Here is a 16,717-nt window from a genome sequence, read left to right as displayed (position 1 = left end):
AAATCACAATATGATGTTTCAAGGGTCCAGAAAGCACTGCATTTATTCACATGCACGATTTAAAAATATACATAAGGGCAGTCGGCAATCACAGAATAATGAAGTGAAGATTGTTTTCTGAGAGATGTACTTTTGCTGCACTCACCATAGGACTGAACCACTCCACTGATGAGTCTGGTGTTGATAGTCTCACCGTTTCTCTCCTTCTCAATGAGCTTTAACACTGCATTTGTTACCTATATAAAAGAAGAGATACAGACCCATAGACGGGCATATCCATACACTCATACATGGGATAGTTCACTCAAAAAGTTTTACTCTGTCATTATTTGCTCACCTTAGAATTTTTTTAAACCATATTGTTTTATTTTTATTCTGTTGAACATAAAAGAAACATGTAAGAAACCTGTAACCACTGACATCCGTGGTATATCTTTGTCCTACTATGGATGTAAATGGTAATAGGTTTCCAACATTCTTTAAAATATCTTCCCTTGTGCAAAAAAACATACTGTCAAGAAAAGGGTGAGTAAATGATGAAGGCAAACTATCCTTTTAACATGCACACGAACGCATCTCTGAGTAAGACACAGAAATGTTTTGTTTAAGAATGTTTCAGATTTTCTGAATAAATTGAGTAAGCCAATGATTCAGTGACCTACTGAGAAAACAGGCAGGTTTTATGAATCATTAAAACAGTGACTTGTGCCACCTCTTCGCAGTTCACATATTTACAAGCCAACGGTTTGCTCAACATTTAATATTTGCGTATTAAATATTATTTTGAAAAGCTCATAACATTATACGCAGTACTTTTGGAATATAAATGCATAAGCTCCATTAAACTGTCAGTGTAATCCATCTAATTGCCACTTTATAGTGAAAAGATGTATTTTGTCAATACTGATCTCATTAAACTAGTAGCAGCCAATATTATGAGACATGATACAAAGGAGTAAGAAATCTAGGGAACAAATGTCCTTTATAGAGGCTAAAAAAATAGTTAACGTTCAAATCAATGTAAAATACGGCTTTGTTCAGAGACATACAGTTGAAGTCAGATTTATTAGCCCCTCTTTAAATTTTTTTTTCTTTTTTAAATATTTCCCAAAATGATGTTTAACAGAGCAAGGACATTTTCACAGTATGTTTGATAATATTTTTTTCTTCTGGAGAAAGTCTTATTTGTTTTAAAATCCCTTTTAAGGTCAAAATTATTAGCCCCTTTAAGCTACTGTATTTTTGTTTCGATAGCCTACAGAACAAACCATCATTATATAATAATTTGCCTAATTACCCTATCCTGCCTAGTTAACTGAATTACCCTAGTTAAGCCTTTAAATGTCACTTTAAGCTGTATCGAAGTACCTTGAAAAATATCTAGTCAAATATTATTTACTGTCATCATGGCAAAGATAAAATAAATCAGTTATTAGAAATGAGTTATTAAAAGTAACACGTTTAGAAATGTGTTAAAGAAATCTTCTCTCCGTTAAACAGAAATTGGGGAAAAAATAAACAGGGGGGCTAAGAATTCTGACTTCAACTGTATATGGCTAATTATATATAAAAAAAAAGGAAGAATTAGTGTAGGGTAATATGCAGCATACAGTGCTCAGCATAATTGAGTACACCCTATTTTGAAAATGAATATTGTTACCTATTTTTCAGTGAATATGGGTAATATATATTGGTGCATTTGATTTGTTAAACATATATTTATTACAATAACATTTTAGTCACAGAACATCTTTAGAAATGGAAAGGTAATATAGTTAAATTCAAGAAAAATATTACAAAAAAAATTACAAACTACAATATTTCAACAAAATTGTTTTTATTTTTTGTTTCTCTTGATTTTTGAAATGTTATTTAATATTTTACCCTAACATATAAATTTGGGCTACTCAAAAAATTCAAAAATTTGAACCATTATTGAAATTTATTTCGTTAGATTAGCACCAGATTTGGCTTCAGTACTGACTAATCTAATATATATGCACAATATATAATATTGTAAAGAATACTATATAAAATATTACTTTAAATGAGCGATTTGTGAGGGGTGTACTCATATGCTGAGCGCTGTATATACTATATTTCATCTGATAGAAATGTAAGAAATATAATATTGTCATTTACAACTGCATAATTATAAAATGCCAAAAATTAAACACCTGACTCACCTGCTTGTTTAGAGGTCTGAATAAACACTCTCTCCAAGTGACCAAAGCAAGCTGAGAAGCACAAACATTAGTTTATTCTTTCTTAATAAAATAGATACAAAACACACAATATTATTAAAAACTATTTAATAGTAAATAAAATAAACAATTGTTTGTAAAAACTGTGACAGAATTTGAGAAAATTAAATAATAACAATAATAAATATAGTTTTTATTAGCATTTAATTACTTAATTACTATTAATTCAGGGCTGAACAATAACGACTTTACCTGTTACCATTTAAATCAAAAGAATAAATCACAATAAATTAAACATTTAGTTTTTTTTAGTATAGCAACATGTGGACATGTTCAACACGTCGTCAACTGGTCAAATGACAGGTCTTTTATCAACTAACAAAGGACTATTGCCAGTATTAATCAGAGATACTGATGGGTGATCACAGGTATGGTCTGTTGGCTGTTATGTGCAATCAATTGAACTGAAATACTATATGGTTCAGTCATCACTCAGTCTGATGAACACAATGTATGGAAATGTAAAACAGGAAGCAATGAGTCAGTCATGGGCGTGTGCTGTATCTCTCACCGAGTAGATTTCATAAATTCCTTTCCGCCCCTCATCACACTCCCGACGCACCCAGTGTCTGTTGAGGTAAGCACAGATCCCATTTAACACTTTACTGGAGAAGCGATAATCCTCCCACTGCTGTGTGTAGAACTTCAGCACGCTCTCATCCATCAGGTCCTCTCCATCCTGCCAGACACACACAGATGGAGGAGAGAAACAGGCGGAGAAGTGAGTGAGGTCTGGAGAACTGACAACTCATACTGCTTTGCATTTTAACAAGGCATGGAAAACTACTAAGCCTGATCACTTTTTAAAATAAACAAATACTTATTAGTTATGGAAAACCATGTTGATATAATGATTAGCCCGTGTTAATATAATACAATACATTTATTCATGCAACATTAGCATGATAAAATCCTTACAAATATTGCAAAATATAAGTAAATTCTTACATTTTGATTGTTTCTAATATAAATCTAGTATGAAATGCATAAGTGTAAACCATTTGTGGTATTTCGAAAATAGAAATGCTTGCTTATATATATATATATATATATATATATATATATATAAAATTTTATAATTTTAAATAAGTATAATACATTTATTTTGCATTGCAACTCTTATAATATATTTGGGTCCATTTTAACAAAAACAAAACAAAACATTGTGCTTTAACCATAAAAATACACAATTATTTTAAAAAGATGCTTTATGTCATTATACGGGAGTTTATAGAACACTTGTAAATGTCTATAAAATTGTAACAGTGTCAAAATACTTTTAAATACATTTGACCTTTTTCCGTTTCGGACTGAATCTTTTTGACAAACAAGTGTATTATGTATATCTATAGCTCAACGACTGCAACGACAGTAAATCGTTTTAGCTATATAAAGTGTAACCTAATATTTTAGTCAGCTTGACTGATTTGAGTACATATACCTAGACAAGTTCATTTGATCTAACTTTAATAAATGTTTACAGTGTAGATATAAACATGAGAGTTTCATAAATTTTGCCTGTTTTTGAGCAATAATTACTTCTAGGCCTGTCACAATAATCAATATATCGACTTATCGCACAACATATGGACACAACCTCAATCCTTTTCGGTTATTCAATTTAAATGGCCTTATACATACAAAGCAATTTTAGCAACATTTTAGCTGATTGGCAACATCTCTATCTCTATCAGATGTGTCAGAGTCAGTATGGTTAAAAAAAAAAAAAAAACAGTATAGTATTTACTATAAATTACTATAGTATATTTTCATGTTGATGCCTGACAACTAAAAATAGATCTAGCAGCAGATATCGCAACCTCAGTTACTTTTTACCACATTCTTATTGCAATGCCTAATTATTAAATAGTTAAAATGACTATAATTAAATGAAATATGTTTTAGAAATATGTTTTTTTATTTTATTTTCTTTTTTCCATTTAGTTACAGATGTATGGTATACAGGGTTTTCTACAATGGGTACACAAAACAACCAAACATCGGAATCTAGAAGTTATATAAATTCAGAAATTACATGAATGATTCAAGGACATTATAAAAACAATCAAAACAAAACACTCACAACTGTTTTGTATATCGTCAAAAAGAAAACAGATAAAACTGATTTATTGCATTTCAATCACAAATCAATTGTGTACTTTTTTTAACCCATATTGGCACCCAGTCCACCCTTCCCCCCTAAACTATATACATATGAAACTGTGAGGACGGTACTTTTAGCATCTTAAATGTTTATTTGCATTTATTTTTAAATGGGTATTGTTCTTCTCATTATCTTTTAGGTTTTGTCTCATTACAATACAAAAATAAAAAAAAATCTTAAATCTTCTAAATTAAAAGTCTATATTAAGTCTGGTCTTAATGGAAGAATATATTCTACCAATTTTCTCCATGTCTCATTAAACTCCTCAGTCTGTAAACAACGATTTCAAGACTTTTTTTTTTTCATATTTACTCATTATTGAGACGTGCATGGTCAGATACAACATGGCATTAGCAGAAAAACAATAAATTACGATTGGTTATGGAAACAACAAATGTATACAGATTTTTTTGAATGCAATAAAAGGGTAATAAAATAAACATATCTTTTGAAAGGAATTTCAAGGCAGCATTCAAAGTAGTTTCATGTACACCAACAATAATAAATCCTGAACAATATTATGTATGCAAGTTGCAGGCTGTTACCTTGAGAAGGTTTGTCAAGTAGCTCCTCAGAAAATCTTTAAGTCTTTTGTAGAGTTCTAGTCCGACAAACTGTGCCCCCCCAGGTGTGGGTGTTTTCTTGGAGGGTTTGGATGGGGGGATGCCAGCACCCCTGGCCTGGTTGGACTGGTGAACGCTGGTACAGTAGTTATACACATGTCTGAACAGCAGGTTAAAGTCATAAGGCAGTAAGAGAGTACATTATGACAGACCAATAACATTAGCACCGACACGATCCCATTCCAGAAATATCATGCTTTCAGTTTCAAATGACAAATTGCTTTTGGAGCTGTATACACAATAGGAGTACCAAAATTAATAAACATATTGTGGATTATTAGTGCCACAGTACTACAACTATGTACATCTGCAAGTGTTCCTTAAACAAGACCGAATCTAATGCGAAAATAATGACAATAAATTAAAACAGGTAAAGTTTTACTCACTGATTAGCATGGATGTAATGCAGAATTGGTTCTTAGTTCTTTCAACAATTAATAAAACACATATCCCATAATATTTTGTGGCATGTTGTTCAACATTTTAAAATCCATTTTGAATTAGATGCGTAAATATGAATCAGTTTTCGAACGAATCATATTAGTCAATGATTCAATGAGTTATTGAGTCAAATCATTTCAATGGATCAATCATTAAGACTTGATGCCACCTTCTGGCAGTTTCACTGTCCCATTTATTTATGCATGACAAACCTAAACCAGTCAAAACTCTAGTTTTACTACTGTAATACAACAACAATCATGGAGATATGATTTTTGACAACATCACACACCCTTCTCTTGCATGAAAATCTACTGGAGAAAACTGAAATGTCAAATCAATAGAAATTTTTATTTATCTATGCAGTCTAAAAATAAAAATATATATATTTTAATTATCAAACATTTACTTAAATCTAGACAATGAATTAATTGCAAAATTGTCCTATAGAGACAAAATTTTAAAGGAGGAGGAGACAGTATCTTAAACAGTCTGAGTTCAAGCTTTTGAGAAAACATCTGCTTTAACAGACTTACACACTCTCATGCAAAAAGCCCTCTTGAGAAGCTCTTATGCATGTTGGATGGAAATAAAATAATATTACAAGTTCTCTAAAAGGGTGTGTTTTTATTGCAAGCTGTAATGTCTCGGTGCTGTAGCTTAAAGGTCGTGATAATTTCTGTTTTCTTTGTTATGGTCTTGTGAGCAGTGTGGTAACAGCACTATAAGACTAAACTACATGCTGAGACTCTGTTTGACAGCAGCACTAAAGAAACTTGCAAAAGCAGCAGAAAGTTCTTTGCGGGCTCACAGAGCCACACACAGCCAAATAAAAGACATGAGTGAAGATGTAGAGGGGAATGACAGCTGTGGGTAGTAGATCAAAATTACAGCAATTACACCGCGGTGTCTGATGTGGCACTTAGTGGGCGAAATGCAGAACTGCAAATTTGAAAGTGGACAGAAGCCTGTGAAAGTTTTAATTTGCCTGATACAAACTGCTTTAAAGAGCTTCAGCATGGAATTTTTAAAGGGTGTGCGCTTGGAATTATGAGTTGGCCAAAAATCAATTAATTAACAAATAAATAAATAAATAATGTGTACTTTGAATTACAATTAAATGTTTTTACACAAAATGTAAAAATACCATCCATTGCAACGTTAAATTTTATTTAATTGAACACTTTTCCTTGATTACGATTGAATACATTTTATTTTCAGTATAATTATTTATTTATTATTTCCCCTGATAGTTCATACACTGAAAAAAATAGCTCTTAAGATTTACTTTAAAAAAAAATCCTTGTAACAATTTGCACAAACAAATGTCAAGTATATTTTACAATCTTATATCAGGTACAACTAACTTATCAATATCATGTAAAATTTACTTAATTTATTTAGGAGTGTTAGGTTAAACATTAAGTAGAAGTTAATTGAATCTCTTTACTTTTGAGTCTTTATTTATTTAAATGAAGCAAGTAATGTAATTTTCTTCTTTTAGCAGAAGGAACATTGCTTTTATCAATTTAAATAAATCTTATTAGTTACAAATTAGTACATTTGGCGCAACTTGGTTTAATTAAGGCACACATTTCCACCTGAAAGGTGTTAATTCACTTTATTTTAAGCGAATTTATTTAGCAAGAGCAAATTTACTTTATAAATGCTTACTGATGTCAGCACTGGAGTTAGTACAGCTCTGATTTTCTGAGTGAAGCGTCAAACATTAATGCTGATAATAAAAATGCCATGAACCAAAGCATGAGTGCTGCTCTTCTGCAAGGTGGTAACCTTAAAACTAAAAGACATACTCAAAACTCGTCTTAATCTACAAACTAATGACGATCAAACTCTTTCTCTCAAATTTAAACATCTAAGATTGTCTGACATATGAGAAACACTCGCTCTCTTTATTTGTCAGGCTCACTGCACTGTCAGGGAAACTCTCCAGTGCTCAGTTTGTCCACAGTAGTATTTTTTAAGGGATCTTATTAACAGAATTAAAAATCAAAAAAAAAAAAAAAAAAAACAGACATGACCAAATTGTGTTGTTATAGGTTATGATTTTTAGTTTCATTTCGACTAATTGGCCAGACCTGACTCAGGAGTATTCCACTCTAATTTAATTTGGCAAGCAAAAAAGGTCAACTGTCAACAGGGCAATGATGAATGAAGCATAGCTCACTCACACGAGAGGGGTCTGGATGCAGACCTGGTGCAGTTGCAAACTCAGCTGCATGTAATGCTTTTTAATGCACACACCTAACCCTAACCCTCACGAGTCCGAGACTTGCAGTTTCAGCGTACATAATCAAGTCTACATCCAGATACTATTGACTAACGCAGATGTCTCTTTTAAAACCAAACATCTTTCTGTTAGTCAATAAAGTGAACTTGCAAATTCTGCATGAAATCTGTGTAGGAAACCTTGTTTACTTTTATGAAAACTCTGATTCATTTAAAACTACTGACTCCTGAATGGCTTCCTCAATGAAACAAGCAATACTAAAACAACCCAAACCATTTAATGGCTTTGCCCTATAAACCAAGGCCTTATTCTGATTAAAAGCACAAATTTCACACATGCACACACGCTACCACACCTAACCAAACAAAGACATTCAGTGTACTGGCCACAGCTGCTGCCCCCATTAATCCTCATTCATCCCGCCGTGCCTATTAAGATACGTGTAGAGTTCCATGTAGCGAGACTTAGCCATGCTCTGGCGTGTATAGACCTGCTGTATTCCTGATCTCAGGTCATCCCAGATCTGGTCCAGCCCAATCTGTTTGAGCCCGTGGGTGTTCTGGCCCCTGTTGGATGACATTGTCTCTGTGGCGGTCTGCTCAAGTCAGATAAATCCTGTCTTCTCCCCGTTCTGCTCCAGAACACTTCTGTTTCACATGTAGTCCACCATGCTGGAGAGCATTCAGACAGGAAGGGTTCAGGGATGAGTACCTCTACACTTCACAGATGGTGCCACAGGCTGATCTAGGGTTACAGCAGCGTCCAAACACTTCAGTGCAGTGTCTGCAAGAGCAAACAAATGAGGGTTAAAAGAAAATAACCAGGTATCCTCATTTCAAGACATTCTTTTTTTTTAATATAACTTTTCACATACTGGGTTACATAGTTGTCTGGGAATGTCAAATATCTGCAATGCTTTAAAGATCTAAGAGTATGTCTAATGGAATTATTGGCACTGTTTACATCTGCTATTAAGATCTGTTTTTGTTGATCGAATCACAAGTAGACTTGAAAGACACATTTCTTTCACAAATCAGTCTATTCTGTCCACTTTACTGAAGGTCTGAAAGGGTGCATGTACAGGCTTCTTTTGATCTTTCTATATAATAGTGCAAAAAAAAGAAAGTGAAAGGAGATATTAAAGGGCATCTATGGTGAAAAATCTACTTTTAAAGTTGTTTGGACAGACATGTGCAGGTATAGTGTATAGACCATCACATTGGGGTGAAATAAACACACCAAGTCCTTTTTTTCTTTCAAAATTTAACAACATAAAAACGGTGGACCAATTGGAACGGTTTTCAGACTGACCACAACTTGACGTAGGAGTGCGGTTCGCTTGCCCACCAATATTGATTGACAGGCACGGATTAACATGTTTTCGTTGTAATGCATACAATCATATCAACAAGACAGGACGTGCGCAAAGCAACCGGGAATAAAAGATCTGTTCAGTTTGCTAGGATCATCAATCATCATCAAATGTGATCAAGAGTGAGTTTTACAAGTTAAAAATGTTTTAAAATAGTGCCTGTGTGGAATGAATTACAGCGATTTACTTCGGATTCACTTCATCAGCACAGCCGTGTGTCAGAACAATTATAAAAGAAGACGCTTCAATCCCGATTTGTGGACGTTAAATCAGGTTTATTCTGTACATTAACATAACAGATATCTATACAGCAGTGGAGATTAACCTGTATCCTCTCACATTTGCGTGCAAAAAGAGTGCAAAGCTAAACGAGCGCGCTGTCTGCACTATGTGTGTGTGAACTTTGTAATGACATTGTGTGTGACTCATCGTTGCAACTCTACAACAAATGCATCAAATACTGATTGGTAAAGTTCTTACTGTAGAGTTTCTCAAAAACACTATGTGAGATCTGCTTCCTGAGGCGGCCGAGAGCAGCGATTGAGGCATGCTGCTGACAGGCACGTGGGAATGGTGGGCGGGGAGGGCTAGCCTTAAAGGTGCAGTACAAAAAAACAGCAACAAGCTTTTACCCACCATAAAACAGAAAATTCAGACACTTATAATAAATAATCTGATGGGTGTTTTGAGCTGAAACTTTACAGACACGTTCTGGGGACACAAAAGACGTATCTTAAATCTGGATAAAGGGGTAACCTAGGTGCCCTTTAAAAGTAAAAGGAAATATAAAAGAGAAATGAGATATGAAAATGAAATGGAGAATTAGCATCCAGTTCTCCTTGGATACAGATAGTCAGAAAAATATACTAAATTGTGCAAATTTTGTCCACACTAAGGGCTGGTAGGAAACATTGTTCAATCCTGGCTGTCTAGCATATTTCCACAACACATCCTGAAATGTTTAAGAATTAGCTCAGTAGACTTTTTTATGATTGTTCGATTACAGAGCATCTGCACAATGAGTCGGGTTAAATGCATTTTCAACTGTCTCTAGAAGTGGTCAATACTCTAACCTTTTACAACCTGTTTTCAGGAATAAATGGGCTATAAGTCTCCCAAAAGAAAGAATCAGTTTCAAATTGCTGATTTACTTCGACCGGCAAACATTAGTTTAGCAAAATCTATTCACTTTGCAAATAGGGCTGCACACGACCCTACACACGATCTTAATTCTGTTTTTCTACGATTCAGCCAATTATATTATCAAGGTCAGAAGAGATGCATAGAGGCTGTTGCACAAATCTTCACATTGTTTTACATACATTGTTCATCAACAGGGACACCTCCAAGTGGTGTTAAAAGTGTCACATTCTGTATCTATAAAGTAAAATTTATCCCAAAGTCGACGCAATAGCGGTTAGCATGCCGACATATGGTGCAGTAGCACATCAGGGCGTCCCGAGTTCGAATCACAGCTCAAGGATATTTCCCTACCCTACCCCCTCCCCCCCCCCCCCTCTCTCTCTCTCCAACTTCGCTTCCTGTCTCAATTCTGTTCTATCAAATAAAGGGAAAAAGGCCAAAAGTAAATCTTAAAAATAATAATAATAATTTAAAAAATTAAATTCACCCCAAAATGTCATTTCTGTCTTAATGTAATGATGTATTCGCGGCCGCAAAATTACGCATGAGCTGACAAATTATTTGTTTATTCGTTGATAAGACACACAAATGCCCGCCAATGATGTCCACTTTAGTGAACAGAACCTGCATATGCTGTGAATAACAGGTAATAAAGTTGTACATAACGTTCAGTTTGTTGCACAGAATGATTGTTTGGGAGGTGCGTTGGAAGTTTGATTTGCACGTATGTTTTTTTTCTCAAAGTCACGGCAGTCATGACATGTACCGCACTTGGCAGTGAAAGTGAAACCAAAACCGTGCACCTCATTTAAATGACTATACATTGCATTTTAATACTGAGTTATGATTATGACAAGCATTTGATATGTTTTTTCTTTCATAGCGAGCACAAAGTGAAAATAAATGTTTACTGGGTCAGTATAACTACTCTAGCACAATGTTGAATATAACGCACGAGGAGTACAGATAATGACGAATGTTCCATTTTACCAGTGGAAAAAAAAATTGGCTAATAATGTCAATGACAAGCATATGTCTTTAGAATTATGAATAATTATATTCTGATGTCATCACTTTACTGTGAACTAGGACAAATTTAAAGTCTATTTAAGTCAACCATTCCAAGTCTATACAAAATTTAGCATTTTAACCAACAGTAGACCAACACATAGGCCTAATATTATAGTTGTTTTACCATATGTTAGGAAAATATTAATAGCCTACTCATAGTAACCTTTACTTTACATCTACAGAATCGTGAGAAAATTGTGATTTAGATTTTTAAGCAAAAAAAAAAAAAGTGATTCTCATTTTAGCCCAAATTGTGCAGCCCTTATAGCAAAAATTAAAAGTTTAGTGTTGGATTAACTAATTTGTAGCTTTGTGTTTTATGTGATATTTTATATCTTATGTATATTTTAAAACATGTAATAGTAAAATAAAATTCCAAACTCATTAAACTGAATGACATTTTTGCAGTTTCATTTACTGTATATGTTGAAATTTAAAATCATAAAGTTTGAAAAAAAGTTTACTTCCATCTAACATTTTTTCTACGTATATGAAACTATGCTTTATGACTTAAATTGATGTCTTTTACCCACTTGCTTGAAACATAAATTCTGTATTAGGGCAGAACAAGCGGTTATACTGTAACAAAATAAAGTAAATGAAGCTTAAACCAGAATTTTGAAAATCAAGACCAAAACCATACTTGGAAATCCCCTTTAATTTTATAAGAGGGAATTCCCAAGTATTTTTTAAAAGAGACATATTTAATAGAAAGTCTAATAGTAGACTTACAGCAAACTAAGCGTTACACTGGAGCTCATGTGAAGTGACAAGCATTGGGTCAGGGTTATATTTAGCAGCGTGTCTGACTGCTCCATGTTGATGTGCAGAGGATATGAATCTTGCCGGTCATTGTTTACATGTTGTGACGTTCGAGATGTCGCGAGAGTGAAAAAGGGTTGAAGCATCAGAACATGTGACCAGCAAGATTGGGTTTAGCTTGGTTATTAATAGCATTTCAAACATCATTTTTCCTTGGGCTTCTTGTTTACAGACAGCTGTTTCTATAGTCAGCGGAACCAACTCTATGTGTCTCAGACAAGTTACCATCTCTGAGTGATAAAAACATAAGTGTTAGGATTCAGACACTTCAACATACCATGAAGCCAAGTTTAGATGTGTCTGTTTTTCTGTGTAATTCAAATCAAACAAGGCAAAGATCTACAACTGACCCAGCCCTACTAAATCACTGACCCAGAGTGTGAGAGATTTTACAGCATGGGAAATAAACAAGATGAAGTGGCGTCACACCATCAGGATCAAACCAGCTTATAGTGACACATATAAGAGACGCAGACAGTTGAGGAGGACACTGACTTATAATGCCCCCTCGCTTATTTAACCTCATATACACATAAATACATACAGCTTTACGATACATGCTGTATTTAAGTTCTTCTTTCAGAGTCTGTAAGCTGGACTAGCAATAGCAGTCATTATTGTTTTAATAATATTTAGGTACTTCTGAAACTTAAGTGCTTTGCTTGATCACTGTGGGAAAAGAGTTTGTGAACGTCAAACTGCTTGAGCCTGGTCACTTTTAATCTTATTAGGCAGAGGAAGGCTAGACTCTCTGACCCACATCCACCAGTGGGACATTTCAGTGTAGTCAGACATGATCTCTAGGTCGTTCAAATTTCAACAATTCGAGTCAGAGTATAAGTGCTTTAAGTCATAAAAGGTGTATGACACAAGTATGACTTTCCATCTTCCATGGAAAACAAAAGGAGAAATTTTGAAGAATGTTGGAAAACAAATATGAGTAAAATAATGCTCCAAACTGCCATTCATTGTAATGTAATCTTTAAATATATATTAACAGTTGACAAGATAATGCGCTGCACTGGAGCAAGAATTTCAAATAAGTGACAAAACTACATGCCATTCAAAATGATTTAACAAAAAAAAAAAAAAAGTATTTTAATAGAGTAGCTGTAGTGATTAACCATGGTTGCCTTTACTGGTCAAGATAACGGTTAATAAAGGCAATTTAATAAAGGTGGTCAGTAATTCAGGGTAATGCTTTTGGAAGTTTTAGGCCTAATATGAATTTTAAGTGAGTGCAAAAAAAGCATTATTCAGTTTCAACCAATTTGAAATGACATCTAAATGCTAAACGCTGAATGAAATATATAGCATTTTCTTCATGTAAAAATGTATTGGGTCAGATAAGGGCCAACAACCTGTTTAACCAACAGGTATTCACTGCATGAAGTCAGATCCTATATTTAACGCAAGCCATCAAAAAGAAGTTGTCAGCAAATCCAACACTATAACTTTCATTATAAGGGATGAAGATGTGAAGGAGAGACTGTGAAGTGATTGTGATAAATCTGCAAATATGAAGTGAGGTTTGTTTATGCCATTTTCTATGGCTGTTTTCATGGAAAGACTATGTTAAAACTATTTGAGGTTTTTATAAACTACTTGGTAAAAAAAACCTGTACTCTAACCAACTGACACTAGCTTTGATGAAGCTGTGAAAACAACACATGGTGTGTACATGTGTGTGTACATTCAAGCATATGCACACTTTGTTCAAGCAGTGGTAATACAATTAAGGTGTTTACTAGGACTGCAGAATATATCGCTTTAGCATCAATATAGCAATGTGTGCGTCCGCCATAGTCACATAGCAGGATGTGCAATGTTGAATTTATATGTTAGGATTATATTTGACCTGAAGCCACAGTTCAGAACTCATGATATTTATGGAGCCACTGCAGAGTTTAACCATAATCATTCGTCTGTGTTTTTAAGGTCTGAACATTCAGGCACAAGAAATAGTACCATTTGTAACTTTAATAAAGATTTTGTTTTATTAAATTATTTATCAGATGAAAACTGTATAAGTACATTTATTATTCAATTTCTGTAGCTGAATTAGGGCTGGGTGATATGGCAAAAATGCAATGTCGATTAATTATCTTCCATATTGAACAATGACAATATACATTTCGATATCAGTTGTTAATGCTTCCAGATTTCAAAGACTATCCCAACAATATCTGAAGCCACAAAAATTAGAAGGTCTATTAAATAACTTATTTTCAGCGGGCGATAATATTTGGTGGTGGAAAATCCAGTGCATCTCTAATATCAACACACAGCTAGATTCCCATTGTTGCACATATCTGCTGTGTGATTGGTTCTTAGATTCATATAGAGTAAAAAAGTCATGTGCTTATCATTGTTATTGACATTAAATACTGTTAGACTCCTTAGAAAATCCTAAAGCCCTGTTTATTTTACTTTTAATTTTTGCTCTATTGTATTTATCTATGCGTTTAATTTTTTATTATGTTTAATTTTTTTATTATATGCCATGCATGATTCTCTCTCCAACAAAATCATTACAATCAGTCCAAACCAATGAATTTTTGGGGGTGAAATTGTATTCATAATCGCAATATATAATTGCAGAAGAATAAAATATCGCAATGTCATATTTTTCCAATATTGTGCAGCCCAAGGGTTTACATTTCTGCTTATTGCAATTAAAATAATTGCACATCACATACTTTAATATGACTATGGTTTCTGTAATTATAAACTTAACTTCAACCATTTGATCGAAGTGTTGTATTTGAATTAAGTAAATTTAAGATATTCTGTCACCATTTACTCACTCAACTTTTTCCAAACCAGTTTGAGCTTTGTATGTTGGAAAATGTTGGATTTGGATCATAATATGGATATGTTGGAAACCTGTAACCAATGACTTTCAAAGTATTTGTTTTTCTAACTGGTTAAAGGTTTCTAACATACTTCAAAATATCTTCTTTTGTGTTCAACAAAAAAACCAAATTAAACTGGTTTGGAACAAGTGAAGAGCTAGTAAATGATAACAGAATTAGAATTTTCCCTTTAAGCTAAAGTGTCAGTAGAAGAAAAGAAGCTGAAAATAGAAAAGTAAAAAGAAAAAGAAAATAGAAAAATCAGACTAGAACAAATTATTTACATTCAATAAAAGACACAAACATTTATTAGGGCATCCCTACCAAATATTCATCCTAATAACAATTTTGATGGCAAACAGAAAGCACTGATAAATAAAGCTACAAGCTCTATAGGGATGGAGTTTAATTCAATCTTTATAAAATGGTGTTCAATGTTAATTTTTAGAAATATCAGCATCATTCGTATTGCACTTATATTGCCAATCAAATCAAGAACAGAATTTAAGTAGAGCCTGTAAATCATTGATAACCAGCGCTAGTGAAGCATATCAAAAACACACATGAGATACTTATTACTAGTTAACTTCTGCTTCAGTTAGCATATAATCACAGATAATTGAATGATAGACTTTGTGATCAAACATATTTTTAATATTTTCTAAACAATTTGCTGACAAATAGGTAAGATCTAACGTTTAGACAAGCACCGACAAATTACAATTAATTAACTGTCTGTTATTATAAATTGATCTTGTAATATGCCAAGTGATTCTTTTTCAAAACATGCTTGACAAGGTATTTGTCATAAACTATAGTCACATTTTACTGTGTTTTTTGTAGCCATGTACTTTCACCAATACAAAAATTCAAAAGATCTCAGAAAAATATAGACAAAGTCAAAAAAAAGAGACAAATTATTTGTTGTGGTTTTTCTCAACACCCTAACATGATGTGATCGTACATGAGTGACAATTGCACATAACTACATTACTATTGTAACCCCTTACTTTTATATAAAACAGTTAACCTACTCATGTGTGTTGACACATACCCAAATATTGGCATGACTCACAAACCAACCACTTGGAAAACTCCTGACTGAGGTTATAATTTCAGAAGGAAACTTACCACACACTGGCACATGAGGTTTAGGAAACTTAATAAAAACCAATTATAATGGCTATGTCTCAAAAACTGCCAACCCAGTAGATAACATTTTGGCCCAAAAGTCCTGTCTAGGTAGGCATCTGAGACAGCAGAATTCATGTGAATGTGTGTAAATGACTCTTCGTTTTGCCTCAGCATTTGTTTACAGCTTTAGCTCTCCATAATATACTTTTTAACACCTTAAATACACTAAGTATCAATATCATGAGCATTTATAGTACGTTATTATTTTGTAAACAGCATCAATAGATTAGCAATGCTAGGTAGCAAGCTCGTTAGCTTCAGGTACGCTTGTAAACTGCCGCTGAGAAGAACTATTAACACATTATACTGTCAACCAAACATACGTCATTTAAATATAACCTGAAAATCAAAACACACATTTGGCATTTACCCACTCCTGTAATTCTCGGAAGCTTTTAGGATACAGTGATGTAAAATGGCTACCTATTCTTTAAATGGTATGTAATATCACAAAAATGTCTGTCTTCCTTATCGATAAATTGCCAGACACGTCCATTTAGTTATCATTTGAGTCAAA

At 33.5% G+C, this 16,717-nt stretch overlaps 1 protein-coding gene across 1 annotated transcript in view; it reads right to left on the bottom strand.

Annotated features, from left to right (window-relative positions):
- Window positions 1-16,717, bottom strand: part of cul1b (cullin 1b) — a 28,547-nt gene that overhangs the window by 11,711 nt on the left and 119 nt on the right. Inside the window, exons 2-6 of the mRNA XM_056450592.1 lie at window positions 8,184-8,526; window positions 4,974-5,151; window positions 2,776-2,943; window positions 2,187-2,237; window positions 146-236 (exon numbers count right to left, since the gene is read on the bottom strand). Of these exons, the coding sequence (XP_056306567.1) occupies window positions 146-236; window positions 2,187-2,237; window positions 2,776-2,943; window positions 4,974-5,151; window positions 8,184-8,323 (628 nt within the window). The 5' untranslated portion in view covers window positions 8,324-8,526. The remainder of the gene's footprint in view (window positions 1-145; window positions 237-2,186; window positions 2,238-2,775; window positions 2,944-4,973; window positions 5,152-8,183; window positions 8,527-16,717) is intronic.

The sequence above is a fragment of the Danio aesculapii genome, chromosome 24, assembly GCF_903798145.1.
Source record: "Danio aesculapii chromosome 24, fDanAes4.1, whole genome shotgun sequence".
Taxonomy (NCBI): domain Eukaryota; kingdom Metazoa; phylum Chordata; class Actinopteri; order Cypriniformes; family Danionidae; genus Danio; species Danio aesculapii.
Note: the sequence above shows the minus strand (reverse complement) of the source record. Positions and strands in the feature narration are given on the sequence as shown.